At 46.7% G+C, this 26557-nt stretch overlaps 4 protein-coding genes across 4 annotated transcripts; 2 read left to right on the top strand and 2 right to left on the bottom strand.

Annotated features, from left to right (window-relative positions):
- Positions 1-2120: 2120 nt before the first annotated feature.
- LOC128270438 (RNA polymerase II-associated protein 1) lies at positions 2121-10153 on the bottom strand. Its single transcript, XM_053007836.1, has 7 exons — positions 8294-10153; positions 8139-8221; positions 4088-4346; positions 3860-4011; positions 3118-3788; positions 2391-2947; positions 2121-2321 (listed from the first exon to the last, which is right to left on the bottom strand). Exons 1-7 carry the CDS (start codon positions 10151-10153, stop codon positions 2121-2123), a joined length of 3783 nt encoding a protein of 1260 aa, XP_052863796.1.
- Positions 5635-8099, top strand: LOC128274433 (general odorant-binding protein 83a-like). The gene is made up of 3 exons (XM_053012635.1): positions 5635-5835; positions 7401-7677; positions 7768-8099. Exons 1-3 carry the CDS (start codon positions 5788-5790, stop codon positions 7866-7868), a joined length of 426 nt encoding a protein of 141 aa, XP_052868595.1. The 5' UTR covers positions 5635-5787; the 3' UTR covers positions 7869-8099.
- A 504-nt stretch (positions 10154-10657) lies between the features above and the next one.
- On the top strand, positions 10658-12893 carry LOC128274432 (mitochondrial nicotinamide adenine dinucleotide transporter SLC25A51). The gene is made up of 3 exons (XM_053012633.1): positions 10658-11621; positions 11740-11869; positions 11938-12893. The coding sequence occupies exons 1-3, from the start codon at positions 11128-11130 to the stop codon at positions 12220-12222; spliced, it is 909 nt and encodes a 302-aa protein (XP_052868593.1). The 5' UTR covers positions 10658-11127; the 3' UTR covers positions 12223-12893.
- Positions 12894-12972: 79 nt separating this feature from the next.
- Positions 12973-20284, bottom strand: LOC128274431 (putative fatty acyl-CoA reductase CG5065). Its single transcript, XM_053012632.1, has 5 exons — positions 20162-20284; positions 14565-15235; positions 13948-14493; positions 13620-13877; positions 12973-13529 (listed from the first exon to the last, which is right to left on the bottom strand). The coding sequence occupies exons 2-5, from the start codon at positions 15188-15190 to the stop codon at positions 13349-13351; spliced, it is 1611 nt and encodes a 536-aa protein (XP_052868592.1). The 5' UTR covers positions 15191-15235; positions 20162-20284; the 3' UTR covers positions 12973-13348.
- Between the last annotated feature and the right edge of the window lie 6273 nt (positions 20285-26557).

The raw sequence follows: 26557 nt of genomic DNA, 5'->3' as shown, positions 1-26557 counted from the left end.
GGCTTCAATCTAACAACTATAGGTATGTGGAAATCTAGTATATTTCTTAATTTTTATTTTTGTGATCGGGAAGACTAGTATTATGCTTCTGAATGCGTTGAGTGTCACACATAAAACTAACTCGAGTAATCTCCGATTGTGCGGAGAAAACTTTGTCAATGAATACTTGACGTTTTTTTGTGAACATTGCTCGACGATGCTACTCGACTGCTCGAATTCGTATACGCGTACTTTTTCGAAAAGATATCGCTACGACGAGGTCGCTACAGGTACGATTAAGTTAAGGTACGATTCATACAAAATAAATAATGCAAATAAACAAAATATCTATGTTCATTTCAACATACGATATTGAAGATGTTTCAAGCATCACTAGTGTATGTACAACGTGTAAACACAACTATGGCACAACTCTATTAGTTTATCATCACTATCTCTAACATCTTGTGTCTAGTACTTGGTGAATAACCCAGGATCACAGCCATCGATGTACCGATGTGTATGCGAAGTGATCTCTTCATTAAACACTTAACCCATCGCCATGTCTGACCTGTTGAACTTTCAAGTCATCACGCCGCCGTGGTCTGGTTGAAACAAACCATTGTCGCAATAACACACTACCCCGGGTCCCGCTCGAGGTGTGTGATTCACCGTACGGGCGTCTCATCGTTGTACTTCGTGTGGAGATGCTTATGACACGTAAGCGCCAATTGACGTTAATTAATTGTTCAAACGAACAACGATCGGGTTTTGTTGGGCGGCGCCGAAAAGAAGCTGCCGATGAATGTGTTCTCATTAGATGGGTAATTACCGATAATGGCTCATGATTGATTATTCGACGGCTTTACCACCGTAATCGGTGGCACTTGTGGTACCGCCTGTTACCAAGCCATTAGCAAAGCGATATTCAAATTTCTCCAGCTTCCGATGTGAAGGAAATGAGAAATTCGGTGTTTAGGTAAATGCGTATCAAGCGACAATTTTGGAGCGATCTCGACAGGAATATTAATTCGCAAAATCATTCCCAACTGCGATGAATGGGAAGCGATTTTCACCGAGAAGATAATAAGCACTCGCTGTCGGTATTCCACGTTGCAGGTGAACAGAATTAACACCCGGCAACTGAAGGACATTGAAGCGCGAGAAATTCGACGCCTAATTTTCCTAATCCCAAAACCTTTTCGGTTTACCACGGTTCGGTGGTTAGCGGTTATCCGATGATGATGAGTAAAGTAAATGAGCCACTTGCTCCGGGTCGCATCCTTCCGACCAACCGTCGAATCTTACCAGGCGCCTCCATCTCGCTCGTGTTGTATTCTTTTTTGTTTGATTCCGCTTTCTCCGTGTGTGTATGTTCTTTTTCATTATGTCACTTGCTTAGCCGAATGATACGCTCCCGTCGGCAACGGACCAAAATTACGAAACTTTGCCATTAGCGGGAGGTAAAAGACGACGCTGCGAAGTGTGTGCAAAGTTATGGATTTTTCACGGTTTCGTAAACTCGTTTAGAAGTCAGCGTGAGGATTAAGCGGTAAGCACATCGTCAGCCATCTGTCTGATGGCTGATGAAATGACTCACCCGGGTCTCTGGGTCGCATGCCGTTTTGTGTTCTCGCTCCAATTGCATACTTACTAACGACTGTGGAGCGATCGTAGTGGCAAAGTTTCATCTTTGGAAATCGTGCGAACTTCACGCCTACGTGCGCTTTGCGGGAATCTTCAACAGACCGACTTCCGAGTGGTTTGAACCTTCATACCTTTTTCCTGTGCGGTTCACGGTTAAATGGTTCTTCCGATCGCTTTCACAATCTGAAAGGGCCAAATTGGCTTCCAAATCCGTGTAAAAATGTTACCAATCTATCTAACTTGTGTGCTAATGAAACCAAATTGCTGCACTTAGCACTGTTGATTCTGAAAAGTAGAGCCTGCAGTTCCCTTACTTTCTACGGTGCAAGCAGACCTGCAAGTAATGTTACCCGACAATACTTTTTTATTTCTCCTTCTTGATTGTTCTTTATTTTTGCAACTTCAATATAAATGGAGCGCCATGTTTGGGTAACCACAGTCTTGTAAATTACACTTTATTGTGCAGCTTTTTATACATCAATCCACTTTAAACCTCACGACGATGCATTATCATCCTCCGGCGGGACCTGATTAATCCTGAATCGGCAGTGGAACGCCTCCACGTGATGATTGGCCACCAGATGCGGTATCGATCCAGGACGGAGCTGATTGGAGGTCAACGCTTGAGCATAGGAACGTAACAGCACGATATCCGTTTCCCCCGGTCGAAGGTACTCCGCCAACGGGTCAAAGAGCTGGGTGGAATATAAACAAATCACTTCCTACTTCATACTGCGGCCACTTTGTTGCAATCGACCACCTACCTCTAGACTGCTGCACGTGATGAAGCGCAACACTGCGACGTACTCTGACCAGACTAAATTCCTCCACCGAACGTCGTACTTCTGCGCCAGTGGTGCCATCAACAGACTGCCGAACCCGGCGTGACCATAGCTGGAGCTCTGGAAGATATCCAGCGCCAGCTGATACAGGCCGTAGTAGCTTTTCTTGCCTTCCATCTTGGCGGTCTCGAAGTCAAACGCACGACCAGCGGTTACGGTCTGTGCGGCGGCACGTAACGCCACGATGCGTCGCTCAATCAGTGCCGATAGGTCGGGTTGAAGAAACTTCGAGTCCGGACCGAGAAAGGCCGCCATAAGGTACATTAGGCGCTCGGTTACACTGCCAACGATGATACCATTCGCTTCGGCGAGCTCAGAAAAGCGCAACGCCGTATCAATAATGGTCGTTTCGTTTAGATGATCCGGACGAACGGTAGCGCCTTGCTCCAGTCGTTCTACCAACAGATAGAGGGGACTGTAGGGCCAGCTGCGTGCCAATAGTGGTGACTTCCACTCCGCCACGGTAAAGCCATCACCGCCTGCTGCCACACCCACCTGCGATGAGCCAATCGTTATCCGGATAGTTATTAGAAAGAATGAAATTAAGAAACTTTTCAACAAGAACTATGGACAGGAAACAGTAGTTTCCACTCGCCGGTCACTGCGGACAACGAAACAATAAAACCCAGCAAACACCCAAATCAAACACAATTTAGAAACGAGAAACTAACCGCATTCTTCATCGCTCTTTGCGCCACTAGCTTGTAGCTCAGCTTCCACCGTTGCAGGTCCGCATTAGACAGCGATGGAGGCAATTTCTCCATTTCGTTGCAGTAGAAAGCACTGGCGAAAATGATTCCATCGAAAAGATGCACTAACTCGGAATAGAATGCCTCGCTGAGGGTAAACGTAACGGTGAAAGCCAGTCGAAGCAACGTTCCTCTAATCGTTCTACGGTGGTCAACAGCACTAGGTTCTAGTATCTCGCGCGTCATCAACTGTAGCAGCTGTAGTACGTAACGCTGTTCGATGGTCTGACGAAACCAGTTGCAATGGCCACCATCAGCGTCAGCACCGGTTTTCGACGGTTTTGATGGAATCCTGCTGGCGATTGCCGCCAACTGTTCGAGGTACTGCACGTGCGAAGCGTTGCCCAAAACGTGTTTTCGCATTTCAGTGGTCACAGCGGTCGGCAGTGATTCGACATCCGACTGGTCGCTCAGTAGATGCAGCAGTGCGTGTAGAAACAATATCGGATAGGTTCGCGTAACGATCAGTGATGGGACGGTTTGATGTTTGCGTAGCTGAACGGCACCAAGCGTCGGTAGCGCCGGAACGCCGACGATATTTGTACGGTTCACCAGGATGAGAGAGTCCACGCTGGGGAAGCATGGACCGAAGAGTGTTTCATTGATGTCCACTGTCAATAAGCGTCGGTTACGGGGCCTTACCTTAACGTTCGAGTAATTTTCTCAAATCGGTCACTTCGCACGAACGGGAGAAGGAAGCGCTCGAAGAACTCACAGTACGCGGTGGCTCCGGCCAGCCTGCGAGCTTTGGCGGCCGTCCAAAGGCATCCGGCCAGGAGCAGTTTTTGCGAGAACTGAAACAAGATGAATTGAGTTTACTAGCAATTGGGACAATCGAGATGAACTTGTAATGTCGTTATTAGTCCGTACTTCGTTAGCTCCGCTCCTCAGGGCAACAGTAAACCACTTCGAGAAGCAGTGGAACAGTTTTTCACACAGTTGCTGGTGTCGAGCGCGGACGATGTCCAGGTTCGTGCCGGTGGTCGAGAAAGCTTCGCGCTGCAATCCGGAACCAATTAGGGCTAACAAGCTGACACCGTGCTGCCGGATGACGAATGCACCGCTTTCATCGAAAATGAGATGCTGATAGTGCCACTCGAGCAGGTAACATAAGGCCGGCCACAGCTCGCTGGGAAAGAAACAGGAAAACGCGTTAATTCTAAGTTCTGCCTGGCCACTATGAATTACGCTATGATCGATTTCACTTCAGTTCGAAACAAACAATGCCATGTTTTCACTCTTACAGCGTAGAGCGTTTAGTCATGCGATGGCACAGACCGATTTCCGAGTCGGAACCATGGACGAGACCGAGAACCGAGAGTTGCAAACCAGACAGCAAACCATAGGCCATCAGCAGACGTAATTAATTGCATCTTACCCTGAACATGAGCACGGTGATTTATGCAAGACCCACCGAGAGCCACACGGCCAGTGCATGGAAGCATTATGCAAATAGTAACCCAAACGACACTCGGGCGTTCAACGTAAAGCCATCATTATGAGCCCAACCACTGAGCTCGAGTTCCGCAACGGAACCGCAACCTTTTCAATCAGTGTTCAATTTAGCAAATCATTGCCTCGTAATCGTTACTCGGCAGTCACACCACATTTGTACAAAACGATTCTCTGAAGTTGTTTTTGTAGGTTGTCTTTCAACGCTTTCTTGCTGTTTGAAAAGCATCGAGCTTTTCTGCAAAATTATTAGAGAAACTATCAATGAAGAACGAAAAACTAAATGAACAAAATTTCAACAAAAAAAAAGTGTATTTTTACACAACTATTTTTGGATAATCCAATTTGGTTGCTGGAAACGTTGATGTAATTCGATTGCTGTACAAACATTATTTTAATAGGTCACTTTGACTATTTTAAAAGACGACTAGTTTTTTACGAACATTGAAAGAAAAATTTAACTTAAGATTTTAGATCTGGAATTGATTTCGAGTCACATTCGTTTTTCATAGACAAAACACCAATAATATTGTGCACTTATAAATTCTTCGTGTGCTTGGAACGTAGTGCCCTTTGCCATCTATGCAGTAAAGTGCTTGGTCCATTCGCAGGTATTGTACGAAGTCGCCTAGTTCCGCTGTGTCATGAGTTTGATTGGAAGACACAATCATCAGATTAATACGAAATTCATGGTAGCACTAAGCTTTGCATATAAATTAAATCATATTCCACCCATTTGCTGCTGCCGATAGGTTCCACAGTGAAGTGTTACGCCACCGGAAGTCTCGCTGGATAGTTCCCCCTAGATGATTCGCAAATTTAGTCTCCCTCCCCTTTTAACCACAGGGACCAGATAAACTCGTGTCGCAGCTACTACGCAAACTAAGCCCAGCCATACTAAGCAACTATAAATATCAATCTACGGCGCAAAACTTTTCCTCACAAGTTCTGATCGTCAAGGGGCCCCGGAGTGCGTACCGCCTCGGGATCATAATTCGTTGTGAACCTATGGAACTGACCAAACGCACTGAACGGATGGAAGAACGGTTACCAGAACGAGTGATAGTGAACCAGTGAGTGTTGCAATCCCTCCAGTGAGGATTGCCGAGTGACGAACGATGAAAAGCCCATTCCCTTTGACGTGCTTCCTTCTGGCGGTCTCCTTTGTGAGTATGGGGACAGAAGCTTGCAAAATTCGTGGCTCCCCGGGTCATTTACATACGTAATTCGCGTCGTTCGTTTCGATTCGATGCCTATGAGGATAACTCTACTCCACTTAGATTCCCGAAGGATATGTAACACTAAGGCAAGTTGAAAGTGGCCTGACACGTGAATAGTATGTGAGAAGCAGGCGAACGAACTGTTGCTCTGTTTACCATCGCCTTATGACACGGTGTTGCCAGTCCACACACTCTCCTCGTTAGAAAATTTGCTTACAAAACATTCCACTTTATGGCGTCGACGGCGATGGTAATGTAAACATTTTATTCCTCTTGTTATTAGCGACGCTGGGGTTGTAACAAAGGATCACAAAATGCGTGTTTTTTTAAATAAATATCTTGTGCGGGCGGTCGACTGATTTGTTATCAACTCGAATTTGGTTTCTCAATAACCACTCGATTTTGAGCATCCGATTATCGGTACAAAACGCTACTCGGCATAAATCAGGATAATTCTGCTGCTGCAGCGTGGCGCTAATCGCATCAACAGCACCTACAGCGATTCTACATTTTTATTCGGAACTAAAAATGGCTCTTACCGCATTCTGATTGCGTTTTCGTAATCCTGATGGCGCACCACATCGCTGTATTCATTAAAATTAATACGATTAGTTCGTTAGATAGGGAAATCGATTTCAAATCGGCTGCCGCTTCTCAGTATTCGTATTCGTATATTATCGTTTCTTCGCAATCGATTGATTGATTGACGACCCGGGGCTGCCATTTTTGAGTTTCGAGGAACACTTTCGAGATACATCATCGTTAGAAGGAACGTGTTCACTTGAAAACGCCCAACCTCCGTTCCGGCAAGTTTCCAGCAAACGAATCGACAATTTGTTTTTTTGGGTCCGAAGTTTAACAGGAAAAAAAGATTGGTCGACCATCTCGGGTGCCACTTTCCACGTTGGACAAACACTTTGCAACACTTTGGGCTTCCGGAACTAGACGAAACGACGACAACCGTTCCCCGTTGATCAATTCATTTTCGGCGTTTCATTTCCTCGGAATTACTGCTCGTTACCCACTCGGCAGCTGCGGTGACGTCGGGGAAAAATATTTCAAAGAAAAAAATACTAGAAAAAAACGGTAAAAGACACAAAACTTTGCCAACAGCTTTCGTGTTTTCAGTATCTATCGTTGGTTTCACCTGACGTTCAAGAGCGTTCGTATGGTAGCGTTCTTTGCAATTGGGAGGGCTCGGGAATGTGGTCGTTCTCAATGTTTCCAAACTTTATTCCTTCTCCGGCTGAGGAATGTATTTGCAGAGAAGTGGAAAAGTTTACCGATGAATCGTTCGTTTTGCGAAGAGTTCTATCACAAATCGATGGGGCTTAACGGTACAAACGGGTTCGACGCCTTCAGTGATGCCTTCGTCCTTTTGGATCGTTCTGTTTTTCTTCAATTGCGTATGAATCACACAAATGGCGAGACGGTAGAGATAATAAAACATGAACGTTCTTCAACAATTACTATTACAAACATTTATCATACTCTTTCCTCCCAATCCGCAGGCTTTTGAAATACCAGACAGCTACAAAAAGCCGGCCAAAATGTTGCACGAAATATGTGTTGCTGAATCGGGCGCCTCGGAAGAAATGCTCCGGCAGTGTCTGGATGGAACGGTGCACGGTGATTCGGCGGTGAAGTGTTACATCCACTGTCTGTTCGATAAAATCGATGTCATTGATCAGGATACGGGGCGCATCTTCTTGGATCGACTGTCGTATCTGCTTCCGGACGACATACAGGAAACGGTAGCCCACCTCACACGGGAGTGCAGCCACATTGGTAGGTGGGCTTCAACAGAAGCACCTGAATGACCAGACCAGACCAGAGTTTGTCCAATGTGTTTACAATAAATTTGTGCTGCTTTCACAGAAACGGCGGACAAATGCGAGACCGCTTATCAGACGGTGAAGTGTTATTTCAACGCACACGACGAGGTGATCAAATTCTGTCACCTTTTAATGCTGGATTGAACAGATATTCGCCACGAACACGATAAGGATGTTACTTTATTTTGATTTTATTATTATTATTGTGAGTATTTCTGGGTAATCAGGTATCGTTTCAGCTTTCGTATTTCATTGTAAATTCCAAAAATGGTGAATGATATCAATATAGAATAAATACCAGCGCATACAGAGCCAAAAATAAAATATCTGCGTCTCTTGCCCTTTTGCAAGGTGTAGCAAAAAGTTATGAATAAATTATGCTGGATGTAACAAAAAACTGTCCTACAGACTCACCTGTACAACTCGTCGTCCGGATTGCCTTGCTGGAGCAGACGCAAAAACCGGAACGATTCGATCTGGATCTGGATCATTTTTATCTGCAGAATAAGCGCACCACGATTATACGATTGAAAACATAAACTTTAACCACATTACACGCAGTAACTCACATCGATATCCTTTCTGCTGAAAATGTAGCGTTTCACCAAATTAACCACATGAAACCGACGCAGGTACCGTTCGTACGGCTGGCCACGATAGCTACAGAGAAGTCGCATTAATTTAAGTATCACAGCTTGCGGCTGGTGATCACTGCCATCGAGCGACGTCAGGTACTGCTTCACTAGTCCACCGATGAGCGGTTCGTTGGTGGCGATTTTCAACGCCATCACTTCACTTGTGCGCGCCACACGAATTAGCAGCTTGACGCAGTTGATCACCGTGGCACCTTCCGGTTGCATGGTAAATAGAATGTACCGGATGCGCTCTAGAATGTTGGTGCGAATCAAACATTCGACGAGATCCGTCTCGGCCAGATGGAAATCATTCATCGTCTCGCGGTTGTGCACATCATCCGGATCGTCATCGGGAAGGTACGCCTTAAACCGTCCGCCCCGTTGAATCCGATCGTTAGCAGAATCCCCCAAGCGCATGGCGCTAAAATCATTGCTCAGTTCTGCTTGTTTCCGTTGCCGGTCTTCCTCAGAGCTGTGGGTAATATTAAGGGCCAGTTCCGGTTGAATCATACCATACTCGGAGTCGTAGATCGTATCTAGCAGAATTTCATCCGTTTCGTTGTAGAAAAGGCTGGCCAATGCCCGAGAAGCAACCTCTACGACCGATGGTGTGTTTTCATCGAGCGCAAATCGTAGAAAAAAGAAAACTTTCGAGACGGGCAACTCCAAGACACCGTCGTAGAAGCCTTGGTTTAAGATATTCAGCAGGCCAGCGATGGCCCCGATAGCGGATATGCGCTGTTGCAGTACGTTTGAGCGAGCCAAACGGAACAGTTCCTGGAGCGTATAACCCGGCCGCTGCGCATCATCGCCATGCAGATACAGTTCTCGGTCATCCGTCGCACCCACTGCCGCTGGTTCGACGACGTAGGGTTGGAGTATGCCTTTCCAATTGAACCGAGCTTCATACGATTCGCCCGGTTTCAGTTGCTTCACACTTCGCTCGACATCCTTCGTCCATTCGAGCTTTTCCGTTTCCAGCACATCAAAGTTGATCCACTGGTCGGAACCTTCCTCTTTAAGCACCTCCATTCCGGCCGCAAGGCTATCGAGGTTAGCTGGTGGCTTCTCTTCAACCCCCGAACACGCCACAGCAGAAGACGGCTCAGAAATGGTGGTTTGTTTCTTGCGAGATTTCAGGAAATTCACCAACTGGGGATCGAGAGTGCTCAGCAAAAGATCCCTTTCACGGCGAATCTCTTCCTCGGACATCTTTTGTAGCTTCTGCTTGTTTTCGTTGTGTATTTCCCTTGCATCCCAGCCTTCGAGCAGCGTGCTACCGTGAGCTGTTTCATATCGAATTGAACCTCCAGCGGTGACGTCTGGATCGGAGCCTTCTTTCTTTAGCATTTGAGCAAATAAACTTTTCTTCGGTCTATCCGCACTCGAAGAAGCTGGGTACGTTGAAATGTGCATCGTTTTCGGAAAAGAACCATCAATCTTCGCTTCCTTCACCTGAAACGATTCCACCGGTTCCCGCTCAACAATTTCTCCCATAACGAAAGACTCTGGTGAGCTGTCTTCTGGTTTGGGAATGGTGCCTTTTTTCGTTTCCTCATCGTCGACATGCACCGGAGGGACAGTGAGTTCAGCGTGCCGCTGAGCACGTCCTTTGGCGAACACGGATTGCCGGACCGCTCCAGAAGGTTGCTCGGATGTGTTACCATCCCGTTGCATTCGAACAACTTTGGCCGCTGGTTGAAAATTCACGTCCCGGTTTTGCTCCGCATAAAACTCCTGCTGCATGCGTAGTATTTCATTTTCACTGTCTTTTTTCGACGGTCTTTTTATCATTTTTGAACACAAGCACAAAATGTTTTGCAGTTAGCAAGCAAACGTAACTAAAACTGCGCGCCTTGTGGTAAACAAACTGGTTTTGACGTTTTCACCCACGTTGACAGCCAAGCGTTTATGCGACCGATTCCAAGACCCATGCAACGCGACATCGGAGAGGGCTACTCTTTTAAAGAGAATATTCGATTCGCTAGCGAGAAAGCCAATTCGAGTCCTATCTAATACAACACAAACGGTTCAAAGAAAATTAATTAATGTATATAAACACGACAAAAACACGACACGAACCAGGTAATGTGAAAAGATAAGTCCGTAAAATTTAATGATACGCACTCGTGGGTTAAGCGATTGTTTGCTGCATGGGACGTAAACATCCTTATGCAACCTGTCAGCTGATTATGACGTTCGAGGTACGCACAACGAAGGAAAAATACAAACTTTACAGAACCTCACTCGACAGTGCTGATCTAATCAATTTTATCAGCAATTGTAGTCAAACAGTGTAGTGACCGAGACACGCGTGGAATCACCTGCCCGATTCCAAACGATTGGCAGTGCTGGAGGCCAGTGGGAGTCTGTTCTTCTGTCCCAGAATCTTCCTCTGTGCTCTATCTCGCGAAAGGGCGCCAATGCGACACGCCTGGAAGACTATGGTTACATAGTGTGCCAGAAAATTTGCCCTAAACAGGAGAGGAGACAACAGCAATTACATAACTACCAAAGTAGGCATCATATTTTAGAAGCGAGTTTGAATGATGCTCGGTAAAATGGTTTTCACGTACCAAGGAGCACCAACTGGCAGGGCCGTTAGAATATGCTGCTGAGATTGGCCATACCATCCTTCGGAATCCGATTCGAAATCACCAAACGCACAAACGCACCACATTCACACGTACGTGCGCCCGCGCACTCATCGAGAGCAACAGCACGCTTTCTGTTGCCTTATATGCACCCTCGTATTTTACGGTTTCGCGATGGCAATCGTGCGTGCAGGAGAATTAAATCCAGAGGCTGCGGGAGTTCCACCGACCGTGGCGACGGTGCCGATCGGAGCGCCGGTGCCGATATTCTGCTGGCGAGAGTTTGCCTGCGGCTGGGGTGCAGCGTTCGTCAACATAACCGTGACCTATCCCATCTACAAGATGATCTTTCGCCAGATGCTTCACGGCGTGCAGCTAACGCAAGCGTTCGGCCAGCTACGGGGCGAAGGCATGACGTTCCTTTACCGGGGTATCTTTCCGCCGCTGGCACAGAAAACGATCTCGCTTTCGCTGATGTTCGGAGTGTACGACAGCACTCGGCGCCCTCTAGTCGAGTACTGCCACGTCAATCCGTACACAGCGAAAACCGTGGCCGGACTAGCAGCGGGCACCGTAGAGGCTGTGTTGATGCCGTTCGAACGAGTTCAGACGCTACTGGCCGATGCGGCGTATCACCAAAAATATCGCAACACACACCATGCATTCAAGTGAGTTCGTTTTCTTCTTAGCCGGGTGTCTTTCGAGAGGCGTCCTCGAATCCTGCCCCATTACAAAGTTCGCCTTCTTAAATTGCTTCCCTACTGATTCACTTTTGTTCTCCGGCAGAATTATCATTCTGGAAAATGGTATTAAAGAGCTGTATCGTGGGCTGGTGCCAATACTGTGGCGTAATGGACCATCAAATGCAATGTTCTTTGTTTTGCGCGAAGAGGCGGACAGTCGGCTACCGAAAAGGGTAAGTGTAACCTGCTGATAATGATCTGTTAGTGTCGAGTAAAAACGGTCCTTTCCCCTTTTTGGTAGGTTTCTATTGTCTCACAGCGGACGCAAGAGTTTGTAGCCGGTGCCTGTATCGGTGCATTTATTAGTTCGCTGTTCTACCCGCTGAACGTATTGAAGGTGACGATGCAGTGCCAGGTGGGTGGTCCGTACGACAATATGTGGACCGCACTACGCCAAGTTTACATCAGCCGGGACAGGAAGCTGAGAAACGTGTACAAAGGCGTCAGCATGAATTGCACTCGTGCTTTCTTCAGCTGGGGTATTATGAATACGGCCTACGAGCAGTTGAAGAAAGTTTTCTACTAGAAGGTCGTGCACACGCCACGGAAGCGCGCCGAGCTCGGGTGGAACCTGCGGTGTAAATATTCTTCATTCAGCCACGCCATCCCGTCACTAGTCCAAAGCGTCTGAGTTTTAATCTCCACGGTGAGAAGGCACCATGCCACCTTTGGGTCCATATTAACGCATTCTCACCGTTTCGTACCTAGTTTACGTTTCCCACTCCTCACTGCATGTGTTCCGCGCATTGCATTTAATGCGACCAGCGACCCGGTTTCTCTTCCCGTTCGAGTCGTCCTCATTCACGTGTCATGAAGTATTCTGTGTATTTCCACCATTTTGTTGTATATACGTAGAGTCTGTAAATATCGTTCCGACGCACAAAAGGTGCAATACGTTAATCATTTCACGAAGACAGTCCGTTGGATAGGCTTTCATCTGTACCGTAGGATGCGGAGCGAAGCAATCGTTTTGGCCCTTGCGCCAATACGAACTAAACCAAAATAGGTTCCCCCCAATACACCGGTGGGACCGTGCCGTACAATAAATCTTGCAAGTTGTTGCTCCCTGTATTGTTTTTGTGTAGCAATTAGTGTGTCGCAGCAATGCTGCCATAACAGTGTGAAAAAACAAAGGGACGCGTTCGTCTATGAACTTGTAGCACATTTTTGACTGTTTAAATAAATTTGGCCATGTGTAGCACAAAGCAGTTTGTCTTGTGTTAGATTTACGATTTTTAATTACGTTGCGTTTGAATGTTGGTTTGAATGTCCGCCTTTAAAAATCTTTTTATTGACACTTATCACTTTATATGAACACTATTCTGTGATGCAACTGCAGCGCGTATTTTCCAAAACAAAAGAAAAAACACGACGGCTACACAATAAGCATTTAAGAGTTAAGGGAAGGAAAACGGAGTACTTTGCCACCTTTACTCTGCACCTGCCGGCGAATGGTAGAAAGCAGTTAGAGGTAGTGCAAATCGTCTTTTCGCTCGCTTAATGCGTGCTACCTTCAGAAATGAAACAAACAAAACTATCAAAACGAACTATCCCGAAAGCGTGCTTCAGCTGGGTGGATTAAATTTGGTGTAAGTTTAAATAAAAAAGAGCTAACTCTATATCTATCGCCATTGCTCTCGTAGAGCCTGAAATCATACACCATGTCGGACGCTGCTCGAGTCGGCCAGAGGAGTTCCACTGCGCCGCAGTCCGTCGATGGCGGAATCGAACACGAACTGGATCGAGCCCGTCACAACCTCAATGTATGTCCACGCCAGCCACAGCCCGCATAGATACAGTGCGATTTGCACTATCTTGTCCATGATGTAGAGTCTACAATAGGAAACAACGTGAGAAACGGAACCATTAGAAAAATCGTTCGTTTGGCGTTCTGAGAATCGCTGGCCACCGTCAGAAACTTACTTTCGCAACAGCTTGCGTGCTTTCGGTAGCGTTTCTGGTCCCTCCTTCAGGATATACTGCCGTGCACCGAGGATGAAATCGTGCAGATAGCTTTCAAAGTTGATTTCGGCCACATCAAAATAGAACCGTTTCCGATCCTCCTCCGACATCCGTTCGTACATGGCTTTGATGTTGTTGCACCGAAAAATCCACTGCTTGGTCGTATAGTACTGGAGTATCGTCAGCCCGGCCGATATCCGTTTCTGTACCTTTACGAGGCTAGAAGAACGAAGCAAATGTACCCCGTTTAATCGGCTTATCGGGCTTCAACCCACTGGCTACCACCTACAAAGGTTTACGACGTAAAAGGACGAGCAAAAAGTCGATCAAATAGGCAGGCAGGTAGTGGAAGAAGATAACGCACAGCAGGTGGTAGAAGTAGTTCGATTTGATCGATCCGTCCGGGTACCAGAGCGCGAAGCAGAACGGATTGTCGTTCAACACCTTGCGTCCCTTTTCCAGCACGTCGCCCCAGCTGATCGGATTGATGTCCGACGAGGAGAGGTTGTAGTACATCACGTCGTCCTTGCGCGGATTGCGCATCCGCTCCGTGCCGATGGCGATGATGGCGTTCATCGTCATGTCCACTGGCATAAAGTCGGCGTGATAGTCGGCCTTACAGTGCATACTCCGGATGACCCCACGGCCGGCCCCGATCAGTAGCCCGGTCGGTCCGTTGGTGCCTTCGCCCCAGCCCGGGAACGGTTCCCGCATGGCGGCGGTCACTATTGAAGGCCGGGCGATGGCCAGCGGTAGCTTTCCCCGATACTGATAGACCATATCTTCCGTGAGCGCTTTCGTGTAGGCGTACGTGTTGGGTAGATTGTTGAGCAGTCTGAAAGTGGAATAAAAGCGATAAATAAGCTTCAGACTGGTTTAGCGCGGCCACAAGGGTGCACTACTAACCTTGGCGTGATGAGCTTCAAAATGTCTTCGTCCAGCAGGCCCACCATTTTGGAGATGCCCTCCGGGTTCTGCGGGGCTGGGTAATATTTTTCTTCCAGCTCGGCCTCGTTGCACTGGCAATAGGCCGTGGAGACGTGAACGAACGACACGAGCTTCCGCATCTTTTCCGCGAGTGTCAGCACCCGTATCGTGCCGTTCAGATTGATGTCGACGGCCTGCCGGATGTGCTGATCGAAGCGCACGTTCGCGGCACAGTGAAACACCAGCTCCACGTTGTCCACCAGCTCCCGGTGGTCCGCTTCACTTAGTCCCAGGCCCTCGCTCAGTATGTCACCCCGAATCAACCGGATCCGGGAGAGTCGCTCGCCGTACTTCTCGCGCACGTGCTCGAACACCAGGTTCTTGGCGTACTCCTCCTTGCGCTGTGCCGCATCGACCCCTTTTTTGGCGCGGATAAGCAGATACAGGCACCGCACGTCGCCGCAGTCGCGCAGCAGTTTCTCCACCATAATCTTGCCCATGAAACCGGTCGCGCCGGTAATGAAGATCGACCGGCCGGCGTATGCCTCGGCAATGCCTGGCTGGGGCGATGCAGGGAGCTTCGTCATTTCGTTTCCCACAGACATTCTGCTCCGTGCACGATCACCCGTTGACGACCAGATCTATCACCGCTGCAGAGTAGAGAGTAAATAGCATTAAATTATTGTGCTATAATTAATGTTTGGCTAGCGATCAGGATGTTTGTTCAATCGATTTATCTGCCATTTTTTGTGTTCTTCAAAGCAGAGCTACGCTTCAGTTGAAAGACAGTGTACGAAAAACTGGGAACCGGTTTTTAAACACTTCCCACATGTTTTATAATTCTTCGCCAATCAGATCTTGTTTAAACCAAACAATTTTTGGATTACTTTGACTCATTGTTGATATCGCATTAAGGTAGGCAAAGGCATAATTTAGCTAGTGCTCGATTTTGTTTTTTTTTTGCTCGCAAATCATCCTCATAATTGTTCTCTGTTCTATTGCAATTTAGTTTGCTAGCACCGGCTGAACTTTACTAACGTCTGCAAAGCAGAAACAGTTTGAGACCAAAGTTGCCAAGCCTCTAAAGAGGAAGTTCGAGTTTAATAGACCAGCAACAAAAGGGTGTAGCAGTACCATATTGTAGGTAAGAGACGTCGTGTAACGAGTGGTTCGAAAATTCGATTTGATCAGAAGCGTTTACAAAAATTAGCCACTATATGATGCATTTAGTTCACCAAAAATTTTCTAAAGAGTTTTATTTCGAGATTTCCAAGCATTCATTGGCCAAAATTGTACAATTTTTTTAAGTTTACTGCAATCATGATATTATCAAAAATTGTCTAATAGAAACATGAAACACACAGCCAACCAACATGGAATTTTTCTAACGACTACATGTTTCTACGCGATTAACATGTCGTAAATAAAGAAGTGGCTTGTGACTTTATTACTGTCCAGAAATTCCCAAAACCTTGTCTAAGGATAGACGACGAAAGAGACGATCTGGTAAAGGCTTTTTATTGAACTACCAGCAGAAGTTTTAAAGTTTATGGAAAATGATTCCAAAACATCGCCTTGGTTTACCGTCTTTTAGCAATCTCATTGCTCAATCGTCGGAACTGTGCACTTAAATAAAAACACTAAGTGCTCTGTTGGTTTCGGTATTCCAAATACGTTTTCCAGTTGAGTGAAGTCCGGTTGGACGCCACCGGCCAACGGTTTGATTTACTTGTTTACCCGCGGGCAGTTTCAAAAGACTTTCGTTCACTATCTCGTGTAAGAAAGTCGGAGCTAAATGTTGGTACAAAGCCGTTTATCACTTTACACAGTGCCATAAATAATGTGCCATACGGATAGTACGAACCGTGGGTCCGGTTGCAACTGTGCGAGGCTTGCGCCGCGTGCGCCAACTCGGATTGCAATACGGGTCGAACAAGTTTTTATAACCTTTCCATACTTTCCATACGAAGTGCACGTGCATACACTGTGATACCTTGCGCAATGCGCTTGGGCAGCATCTTCCTCCACCCGATTAAAGATTCTCTGTCGCCGTCACCGTCACCGTCGTCGTCATCCGGGGGTGAGGTCAGCTAGGCCACCGTGTCCCACGCACGCCCCACAAACGCCGATTATTTACAGAAACAATCATCTCAACTTCATTTACTCGTTTGCTGCGGTAATGAGGAGAGCCCATAGCTCGGGCAGCATCTGGAACCCTGGGCCCCCGACTCAGAGGCAGCGGGAGGCGCTCGACTGCGCACGACCGGCGTCCTCCTTTGGTGTGGCCTACAATTATCGACCGATTATTATGCACACCGCAAATTCAATGTCCCTCCAGGCACCCAGGCATTGTTTCCGTCCCTCTGGCGCCCCTTGAGATGTAACTTCGGTGTCCCATCGTATGTGTGTGTGTGTGTGCATCATTACACCGTAGGGTCGCAGTGTCCGGCTCGGAGGGGCGTTTGGCACCCTTAACTCCGGTTGATTTATCACCGTCCGAGAGAGTAAAACGAAGAAATTAATAATTTTCAAGGTTCTACGAAAACGGAGCGAATCGAAATGGTTTATGATACGCGAGCTCATGGAGAGCTTCGCTCTAGATCTAGTTTCCCCGGCCACCACCGGCCTGCAATTCGGTGCGCAAAAGTGCATAACCGCGTTGCATAATAGCAGCCACTTCCCAGCCGGGCGTCAGACCGGGTCGGAGAAATTCAGGCCCATTTTTCTGGTCCCGCAGCCGGACCACCACATACCACCGCGGCAAGGTCGCCGCTGCCGCCGACTGGTTCGCGAGACGGGCCAAGGGCAGTGTGTGTATGAATTTCTGTAAGGTTGGACCAGTTTTTATGGCCCCGCTCGGCGCGGCTCTCGGCATCGCAGAAGAAAAGTGTTCCATCGCTGATGGATCTTCTTCTGCGCTGCGCCAATTCAGCGCAGCGCATACGCGAACGCTTCTTGTCAATTTCTTTCGGCCAACCGGACACCATAAACCGGCTGGTGGTCAGAAGAAACATTTTTCTCGGCCCAGTCAACGCTGCTGCTTCCCACAATGCCGTGTCCGTGGAGCGCGCGGCCTTAACAGTGGCCGGTTTCTAGTATAAGTCCGTCCATCAAATGCCCTCCCGATAGCGATCGGGTCGCTTATCGTGGACTTGAAAATATTCAAAAAAAGGTCAAGCTCATACGCTGCCAAAAAACGTGCCCCCCCATCGCGATATGCTAATCGCGGCACGTGAAACAATGGTCGTTCACCTAAGTGGCCCGAAAGTGGACGCTTGAAACGAAAGACTGCAACGATAGGGTAGCGCACGAACCCCTCAGCGGCGTGCGCTGGCTTCACGGTGCAGCCGATGAGAGCCGTTCGCCAAATCAATCTATATTGTAATTGACGCTCGGCGCTAAAATAGGCGGCAGCCCCGCAAGGAGGGAGACGACGCCAAGGGCACCGCATCGTATCGGCACGAGGTAGGAAGTACCGGCGCGAAGTACGTGCACCGTTGCTTGGTAGCTTCAATGCTTACCCCCCCCCGGGAGCGCTATGTGACCGGACTGCGGTATCGTCACCGGGACGTTAGTTCAGAGCGCGCAAGCTTTTCGATCATATCCGCATCGATGCTTCATTGTGATGCAATCCGTGATCCGTTCTCGCTGACGAGGAATTCCTAGTGACGTTGGCAGTGCGCGCTCCTCACAGCGTTATGCCCTAACAGAATACCTTCAATTTGACCATACTCGGATGTTTCGTAGTATCATAAAGGGTCAGAAAGTCTCTCTGAATGCCTCTTTTTTGTTTCGGGTATTTTAATTATTCAAATAAAAGGTTGTAGATGATGAACATAACATGATTGAAGGTGCGCTTAAGTTTCAAGCAATGTTTGGTGACTTAAAAGTAATAACGTAGCTTTCTAACTACTTCTATTTTTGCATTTTTTTCTTCTATTTTTGTCATTTTTCAGGTTAAAACAGAATTCCACGCAAAATCACCTTTTCGGGAATGAAATCTTCCATAGGACAAATGACGTTTAAGCTTAGTAAACAGCCCTACACAAAGACATTTATCAGATACCCATAAAATACAACTAAACTAACCACCATTGGAATGCAAAAACTTAAACCTTAAGCGTACTTTCAGTATTTACACATTGTCCTTTTCTATGTGTGACACTGTGCGTTTCGTAACCTAGCCAAATGGTCGATCGGTGTGAGGACGAGTAATTACATCATTCGCATGATCATTGCGGCATTTCTTTTCCATTTTGACCACTGCGACCGACCGAGCACCGGAGCGTTTTCTGTGTCTTACTTAAGAACCACGGCCATGCTGGACTGGGCCGTGGTCGTATGAGGTGATAAATTTGTTATTTGGGATGGATAAAACCTGCGCCAGGAGACGACACCGCAGGCTGGCGTGGCGCATCCATTAACGTGTCGCAATGGACAGTCAAGCAATGAAGCCTGCGGGCGAAGCACGCGAATCGTAATACGTACGTACTTCGCATCATAACGCCTGAAGCATGCAAATGCAGCAGACGCGTCGCCCGGTGCTCGATGGTGACGATTTTCTTACCGGGGCCGGGGCGGCCACACCGGTCTGGTCGAAAAATACGCCCAACTTAATTTACTTCTTATATCTCCACAAAACATCCGTGCAGCACTTGTAACGGAGCAGAGTGTAGTGTTTTTCGAACTATTTAAGCTAATTTCGTAATTTGAAATAAGAAAATACATCCAAAGTTAAAAAGGAAAGCAAACAATTTATAAAAAAAATATAAATAAATGTTTTACCACTTTCATCCGTTGATCGTTATTAAAAATGGTTCAACGATTGTTCATCTGATTTAATAATTGCTACATCAAACGTATCCTTTAACCTCATAAGACTTAAGCATCCTTTTTGTTAAGTTGTATAAATATCATTCAAAACCCTCTTCGAACATAGCAATTTCTTCATGTAAACGTGTTATTGAGCAGAGTAATGGACAAGTCAGAAAAAATGATGGGCATCATGTGAACCCCCGCTTGGCAGAGATCCGATAAAAATGTAAAACAGGAGACAAACGTGATCAGCACGTGCTTCGAAAGTTACCAGACACCTCCATAAACCAGTTTCTAATCTTTTCTGCGAACAGTTCCGATAGAGCAAAAATAGCACAGAAAGCAAAGATCAGTTGACAGATAGACCGCCTTCTTTAATGTATTCATTGGATTGGACTCTGCCTAACGGGATAGTTATTATTCGAACCAACGGATATCGATATTTGCGGCGCGTTATTTTCTTGTCCTAATATTGGCTAAATATGCCAAGGTCCAAGACGTATCCTGAGGGTGGCATAATTTATCCGTCTCCGGGAACTTTTCACACGTTTTTTTGGTAACTATCAAAATTAAGTGTGGCACAGCCTTCAGGCCTTCGGCTTCTTTTAACATGGCACTGCTTTTCTTTAAAATGGTGCCTTAGGGGAAGAACAATTTCAACGCCATTTTCAAAAAGGTTTCAGAGGACTGTTGAAGTTACACCGTGATCGAATTTAAATATTATCAGTTACACTCAAAGTCACATTGTCTATTCATTGTACCTTCAAATGTTATTGCACAGCCGAGTTAAGGCGTATGATTTGGCTGCGTTCTGCTGCGAGACGCTTTCCTGTCTGAGGTCATCTGCTGCACTATCCAATGTCCAATCGGGCTTTTGGTCCACTTTCTTCGCGTTCAACGCGTTCGCGGTGCACTTAATGATTTCTCCGCACTCTCGTGTCTCGTCAAATTTGCGGCCAAGAATGCCTAGGCCAGTGCGCACGGGCACCCCCGGGCGAAGGTTCTGATCACCGTATGACTGATCACTCTCGCTCAACTCGCGACACACACCGACACCCGCTGAGCGGACACAACAACCGTTCGGCAAGACCGTCCACTAGTGACTGACTACGCGGGGCCGGTCCACGAATCAAATATAACTTTGCGCCTCCAGGGCGCACGCCAAGACGTAAGTGGTAGCGCACCCACCGTGCTGCTGCACCGGTCAGCAGCAACCGTGGGCAAATGTTTACAAATGTCCGCGCGCTTGGCCCTCCAGAGGCCGCCGCGGTGGCCGTGGTCTTGGCTTTCTGGTTTTGCTCGGCGTTGGAAAAATAACATTGGTCCCGACGTTTGCGCCAGGCGTTACTGCATTCTTCCGGCCTCGGTGGAAACTTCGCCAGTTCTCCGCGGAGCCGTGGGCGAAAGGTCACGTGAGATTGGTGACGCACACTCGTGTTACGCTTTATTGACCAGTAGCAACTACCTGTGGGGACGGTTATGTGCGCCTCTGCCCCACATCATAATCGGGCCACTGTTTTGGACCCTGCGCTCTGCGCACCATCCTTCTGTTGGCTCGTCGGCGCCGGCCGCCATCATCGCCTGTGACCCAATTCTGTGGCGAACGTGGCTCAGAAAGCGTTGACCATTTTCTCGGTTTGTCGATCGAAGTCTCGTTTCATTCGGAGAAATTTGCGAACCGCTGCGGTGGCCTTGACCTAAAACGACACGAAGAGAACCAATGCTGAAGACGCGTCGTCGCGTGCGGATGAGGGCCCGAACTGGAACGCATCGCACAGGAGTGGAGGTGTTCGCTTATGTTCGGTCCTATGAAACGATTAACACCCGACAGTGAATGCGAACACATCCCAGGCCAGGCTCCGGGTCTACAGGGCGCTCTGGTGAGCCAACCGATTTTCAGCATGAACTTTTTCGTAACTACCCTAATTTAATTTACGTTGCCTTTTTAATTACTGATGGGGAGTGGTGTGGACGGCCTAAAAACCCAATATAAAGTTGGTTTTTCTTGTTTCTGAATACAGAGAACAGTGAAAGATCAATGAGCTATAAACAATAAACATTTAAATGACAAACCTCGTGAAAATACGATTTTGTTTGGAGAATTTGCCCGTAGAAAATCTGCGTTTGGAGCCCTTTTCAATTACCTAGTCATCACACGAAATACGATTGCAACAAACTTCTGAAACGATGGTATTAATTGGCACCCAGCCTAACCGCCATCTGCATACCAAAAGAAAGAGACCGAGATTGTGCAGTGTGCAGAATAAATGGAAGTAATAACTCGAATGCTCACCAATATTTGAGGAGTTATCCATCATTTGCATTTTTCGGAGGTACAATCGAACAGACAGGTTGATGGAGAAGCTACTTAATTATGGAAACATTTGATAGCTACGATATGGTGAACACAACGCTTAAGATATTCCGAAGGTTTGAACCAACTCGAGCTGGCCAGGTGGTGCGATTCCGCGCCTACCACTTCCAACATCTCCGCAGCTACAGGATTGCCTTTTTGAGCCTTTGCTAATCACCGAAAACGCTAATTGAAACTTCAACAACTTAAAGAAAGTCCATCACGCAGCAATATTTAAAACACATTACAACCAACAAGTCACTGCATCGGTCGCATTCCGCGTAGTCGAACGTTTAGCAACAGTACGGCACTTGGTACTGGTGCCCTGAAACCCCGTCAAATATCTCCGAACGGGGACCGAACCAAGAAAAGCTATTTCATCTAATACCACATTTACCCTAAAACACTCTTACTAGCTAGATAGGAGAATGCGTGGTTGGCAAGATACACGTTGTTTAATGGTTTTAGCCCGAAGTCACTGCTGTCCTACTGACCTATGTGCCCGTTTGGGGTTTCGTGAAGTGGTGGAGTGTACGTAAGCCGTACTGCAAGCATCAGTTTTTATTACCCCTACCGATTTGTTAGGCAAAAACAGTAACAAAAAACCCACCCCAGACACAATCTCCTAGCCAAGCCACCGCCTTTTATTGGGTAAAACATTCAATTACACAACTAGCTAGAAGTGCACATCTTGACAGCGGCTGCGGTCCAGGAATGCAATACTGCAATACGACTTTTTCACTTAACCCATCTCTGCGGTGCGGTGTACGGATCCTGATTCGTTCATCCGAGTCGAACGTTTTGCGGTGGATAAAGGTAATTGGCAATTTTCAACCGATTATTGATTATTGTCAGGGCCGGAGGAGGAACACAGTGCCCTTTGAATGATGATCACTGGTCAAGATTTTATGTCCAGCCGGCAACCAGTAGTAAGGCGGAGATTGCAGCTGTGCACAATTGAAGTGCACTTCAGATGTTAATCTGTGCATGGCGAACGATGGTGATGGCGGCGTGGCTGCCGTGAGGGTCATCCGCCGTGCAGACAGGAAATCCTTTAGTTTCACTTTTATTCCATCGTCTCATAGACAATGCGCGCCAGACAGAATTGATACAAATAATTAAGCTCGACTTACCGAACAACTACGCAAATGCAATGCGGACAGGTTCGGCGGTACATTGTCCACAACAAAGGCAACGGCAACAACACCTCCGTTTATCAATGGTACCGATGCCAGTTTTCCCTTCACGACGACCTTAAGTATCCGTTGTGCATAAATGAAGGGAAATTCCAATTCCTGCCGTATAATAGGGGTCCGGTTCGGACAATCGCTTACGCGTGATGAGGACACGGTGATGATACCACCATACTCATACCGGTGAGGCGGTGCAACGAAGACACGACGATAATTAAAGTGCATCGTCGTCTCGATGAACTCCACACTTTGACGCCCAAGGACCCAGGTCATGCATCACCGGGTTGGCACGCGAGAGAACTGAATCCGCTGGGCTTTCGCATCGGTGTCTTGGGTTTGCGTCCAATATTTCGAGTGCTTCAGTTCCGGATGCGGTACGGCAGTGCATAACCGGGCAGTGCGCGTCCTTGGCAGCATCTTAGCTTTCCATGCTCCATGCGGGCAGCGAATGAGAATATTCATTTACTGCGGCACCGTTGCCGACACGTACGATCTGGCAATAAACGTGGAGAACCCACGAAAACAGGCTGGCAGGAAATAATGATGGCTCTCCATGGTGGCGCACTGCATTTAACGCCGGGTTCAAAAGCCAGTATGTCAAGAAACTGAAAGGGAAAGGGAGTTCTTGGCTTTGTTCGCACACCACACTTGCATGCCCCATGCATCATCGGCGTTCAGGAAAGGTCGAACACCCGGGCGGTAATACTGGCATCTAATGCAAGACACGTGCTGAAGGTTCTTGATACGTTGGTCAATGGGCCAATGGGATTAAGTTAAATTACCGGTTGGTATTATTTATACAAACTCGGAACAGTACTCGCAGGTTTTTAAAATTACACAAATTAAATTTAGACAAAGATTTCCTAATTTAAAACTAATATTATTATGAATAAAGTAAAGCTTTGCCCAATCATAACTAAAAGAGTTGTTACCATGATTATGCCTCAACAGAAACGGTATTAAAGCTTTTTTTCGCACCTCGTTATGTTAAACGGCTTATCATAGAATTATAACGATTAATTGCCCAAAATAAGATAAGTAGTGTTGAAGGAGCAAATATTTACATATTTTATATTTACATATACACATTTTAATACAAATTTGATACACACATTTAAGATATCCTATCAAATATCATCCGTTAGTGCTTTAAAATAATCAGCCAGACGCCAATGACAATGCACATAAATTCTTGCCTAAGCTCCACAACTGTGGACATAACTTCACAGCTCTTAGTGTATGGCGAAATCGAACGAATGTAGCCGGGTCAAACATGCAAATAAAAATCAGAAAGCGAAAACCAGAAACACCTTCATCAACCGATCATAGAACCGATAATGGGCCCGAAACGGCCATAAATTGTGCTTAATGCTCAGAACAAGTTTCGACAGCGTGCACTTGTGTACTACGGCCACGAAACAAACACAATTAGTTGCACATTTACCCACGTCCGGGTTGCACCGAATTGCACCGAAGTTGCAAACAACAATAACGCGACGCGATCCGTGTGCCAAATTTCACTTTCAGCAGCCGCAGCCGACAGTAACGTTCCCGGCGGCAAAGGTGCCAACAACGATAAACGTATCATTTCGCACATAATGTCTGTTCGCCCGGCTGGCCGCCAAGCGCCATAACCGGGACAGGAGAGGTGAAAACGAACCGAAAACCACCCACAGCACACGGCTGGTGTGTGAGAAGTTATTAGATGTGCCACCCCGCAGCCTTGCCAGATCATTAATCAGCCACCCAGACCATTTGGACCACACGTAGCCGGGCACGTAAGCCTGTTCTGTGTGGAAAGCGGTGCACTGACGTTGCACGAATGCACAATTGTTTCCCATCTGCCCCAAACCGTGTCGCTGTCGTCGGAAAGCCCCAAACCGGGGCCCAGGTTGCCGTGTGGCCGATCGGTGCGTAATTAAAACCGTGTGCACCGAGCTCCAGCGATTGAATCACACGTTTCACCCGGCCGCCGCCGTGCAGTGTCGCAATAATGCAGTTTTGCCGTTTTGTCAATGCAGTTCCGTGTGGCCGCGGCTGATGTTGGTCGCATTTTGATGTTGTCCACATTGCCAGCGAACCCAATGGTGTGTACTGTGAGGTGAGACTTTGGTAAGCTTTCCATAGTGTGTTCCGGCGACTTGGGGTTTCAGTGATGCTTCTCGAGTTTTTTTTAAGTCTCGTTTTTTACGTTGTAACATCACACCATTCGTTTGTGGATATTCAAACATTATAATGATTTGGAGAAACATGTTTCTGTACTTTGAATAGATCCCACAGCGGCAATATATGTGCGAATGAATAGTCATAATTCCCTTGGTGTTATGGAAAAATTAGGAAGTATCCGCGGTGTTTGTCACTGAATGGCTTCGATGCCCAACATGTGGACAATACTATTGTGATTGTGACAAACATGCTCGAAAAGTAACATTGTAGTGAAGTAAGTATGCACTTTTTATGAAGTAATCAAGAAAATGCGACTAGAATTTTACAACAGTAATTGATTGACATTTATTTCCAGTATACCTTTTATTGTTTAAAAAGTTACGAATAAATCTCGAGTACAAAAAAGTACTCGACCCACACGTGGGCTGAAAAATCTCAGGCTTAACATGGCGCTAGTCTTATTGTATTTACCGCTTTTTCAGTTACTATTAACCCTAAAAAGAGCTGACCGTTCAAGCTTTAAGACCGACCAATGGCTTCAAAAGTGTTAAAAATCCACATAATCGTTTTGAATGACTGAGAAGAGAAGTTACGTCAGTTAGTTCACATTGTAAAGGTATCAAAAGAACGTGCGTGCTGTATATTTCAAGAACATTTGACTATGAGAAAGCTCTGCTCAAAGTGAGGGCCACGTTTGCTCACTGTTGACTGGAAACAAGAACGTGTTGATTATTCTGAGCAGTGTTTAACCATCCAACACTTCACTCCGGAACCAAAACGATCGTCATCTGAGTGGAGAGCAACTGGCGAACCTCGTCCAAAGCGCCAGCAAGCATAACAAATGGGCTAGAAAGGTTATGGCCTCGGCGTTCTGGAATATGAGTGGTGTATTAATCATCGACTATCTTGAGAAGGGAAAAACCATCAACAGTGACCTCGTATGGCAAAGATATTGTTTCCCTAAGACAACGCACCGTTCTACAAAAATGGTATTAAAATATTGGAGCGGCTCTGAAATGATTGTGTGGCTTTTCACTGAGATTACATTGAAGAACAAAGCTAACTTTAAACGAAAAACGCGTTTTCTTCCTTAGGCACGGGACTTTTCAATCCACATGTTATTTGCATCTGCTAACTTGGTATCCCGCCAAAAACCCGTTGTGGAAACCAAGCCATGCCAGTAGACACAGTGAGCTAAAGTCAACAAAACGTTACTTAATAAATGGAAAACACAACTATTTTGTTTAACCTTTTTTCCAAGTCATCAAGCTGGCGGTAACATTAGCGATTAGCAAATAATAAGCGAACCAACATGTTTTGAATATTTGCATATTTTGTAAACTCACAACGCGTCCTGATATGTGCTCAGCTTCCAGATGAATAGTCCCACTTCTTCGATATCCAAAACCAATTCCAAGCGTCGCCAAGGCATGAGATAATGTTTG

The sequence above is a fragment of the Anopheles cruzii genome, chromosome 3 (assembly GCF_943734635.1).
Source record: "Anopheles cruzii chromosome 3, idAnoCruzAS_RS32_06, whole genome shotgun sequence".
Taxonomy (NCBI): Eukaryota; Metazoa; Arthropoda; class Insecta; order Diptera; family Culicidae; genus Anopheles; species Anopheles cruzii.
The sequence above is the reverse complement of the archived record's forward strand: the minus strand, read 5'-3'. Positions and strand labels throughout refer to the sequence as shown.

Excerpts from the sequence above, each read along its gene's own strand:
- LOC128274433 (XM_053012635.1), top strand. The coding sequence starts at position 5,788 with ATGAAAAGCCCATTCCCTTTGACGTGCTTCCTTCTGGCGGTCTCCTTT. Across the intron at positions 5,836-7,400 it reads TCCTTCTGGCGGTCTCCTTT|GCTTTTGAAATACCAGACAG; the intron begins GTGAGTATGGGG and ends CCCAATCCGCAG. Across the intron at positions 7,678-7,767 it reads ACGGGAGTGCAGCCACATTG|AAACGGCGGACAAATGCGAG; the intron begins GTAGGTGGGCTT and ends CTGCTTTCACAG.
- LOC128270438 (XM_053007836.1), bottom strand. The coding sequence starts at position 10,153 with ATGATAAAAAGACCGTCGAAAAAAGACAGTGAAAATGAAATACTACGC. Across the intron at positions 4,347-8,138 it reads CCGGACGACGAGTTGTACAG|CGAGCTGTGGCCGGCCTTAT; the intron begins GTGAGTCTGTAG and ends TTTCTTTCCCAG. Across the intron at positions 2,948-3,117 it reads TAGTTTCTCGTTTCTAAATT|GCGGTGATGGCTTTACCGTG; the intron begins GTGTTTGATTTG and ends GTGTGGCAGCAG.
- LOC128274432 (XM_053012633.1), top strand. The coding sequence starts at position 11,128 with ATGGCAATCGTGCGTGCAGGAGAATTAAATCCAGAGGCTGCGGGAGTT. Across the intron at positions 11,622-11,739 it reads AACACACACCATGCATTCAA|AATTATCATTCTGGAAAATG; the intron begins GTGAGTTCGTTT and ends GTTCTCCGGCAG. Across the intron at positions 11,870-11,937 it reads ACAGTCGGCTACCGAAAAGG|GTTTCTATTGTCTCACAGCG; the intron begins GTAAGTGTAACC and ends CCTTTTTGGTAG.
- LOC128274431 (XM_053012632.1), bottom strand. The coding sequence starts at position 15,190 with ATGTCTGTGGGAAACGAAATGACGAAGCTCCCTGCATCGCCCCAGCCA. Across the intron at positions 13,878-13,947 it reads CTTTTACGTCGTAAACCTTT|CCTCGTAAAGGTACAGAAAC; the intron begins GTAGGTGGTAGC and ends TCGTTCTTCTAG. Across the intron at positions 13,530-13,619 it reads GCACGCAAGCTGTTGCGAAA|ACTCTACATCATGGACAAGA; the intron begins GTAAGTTTCTGA and ends TTCCTATTGTAG.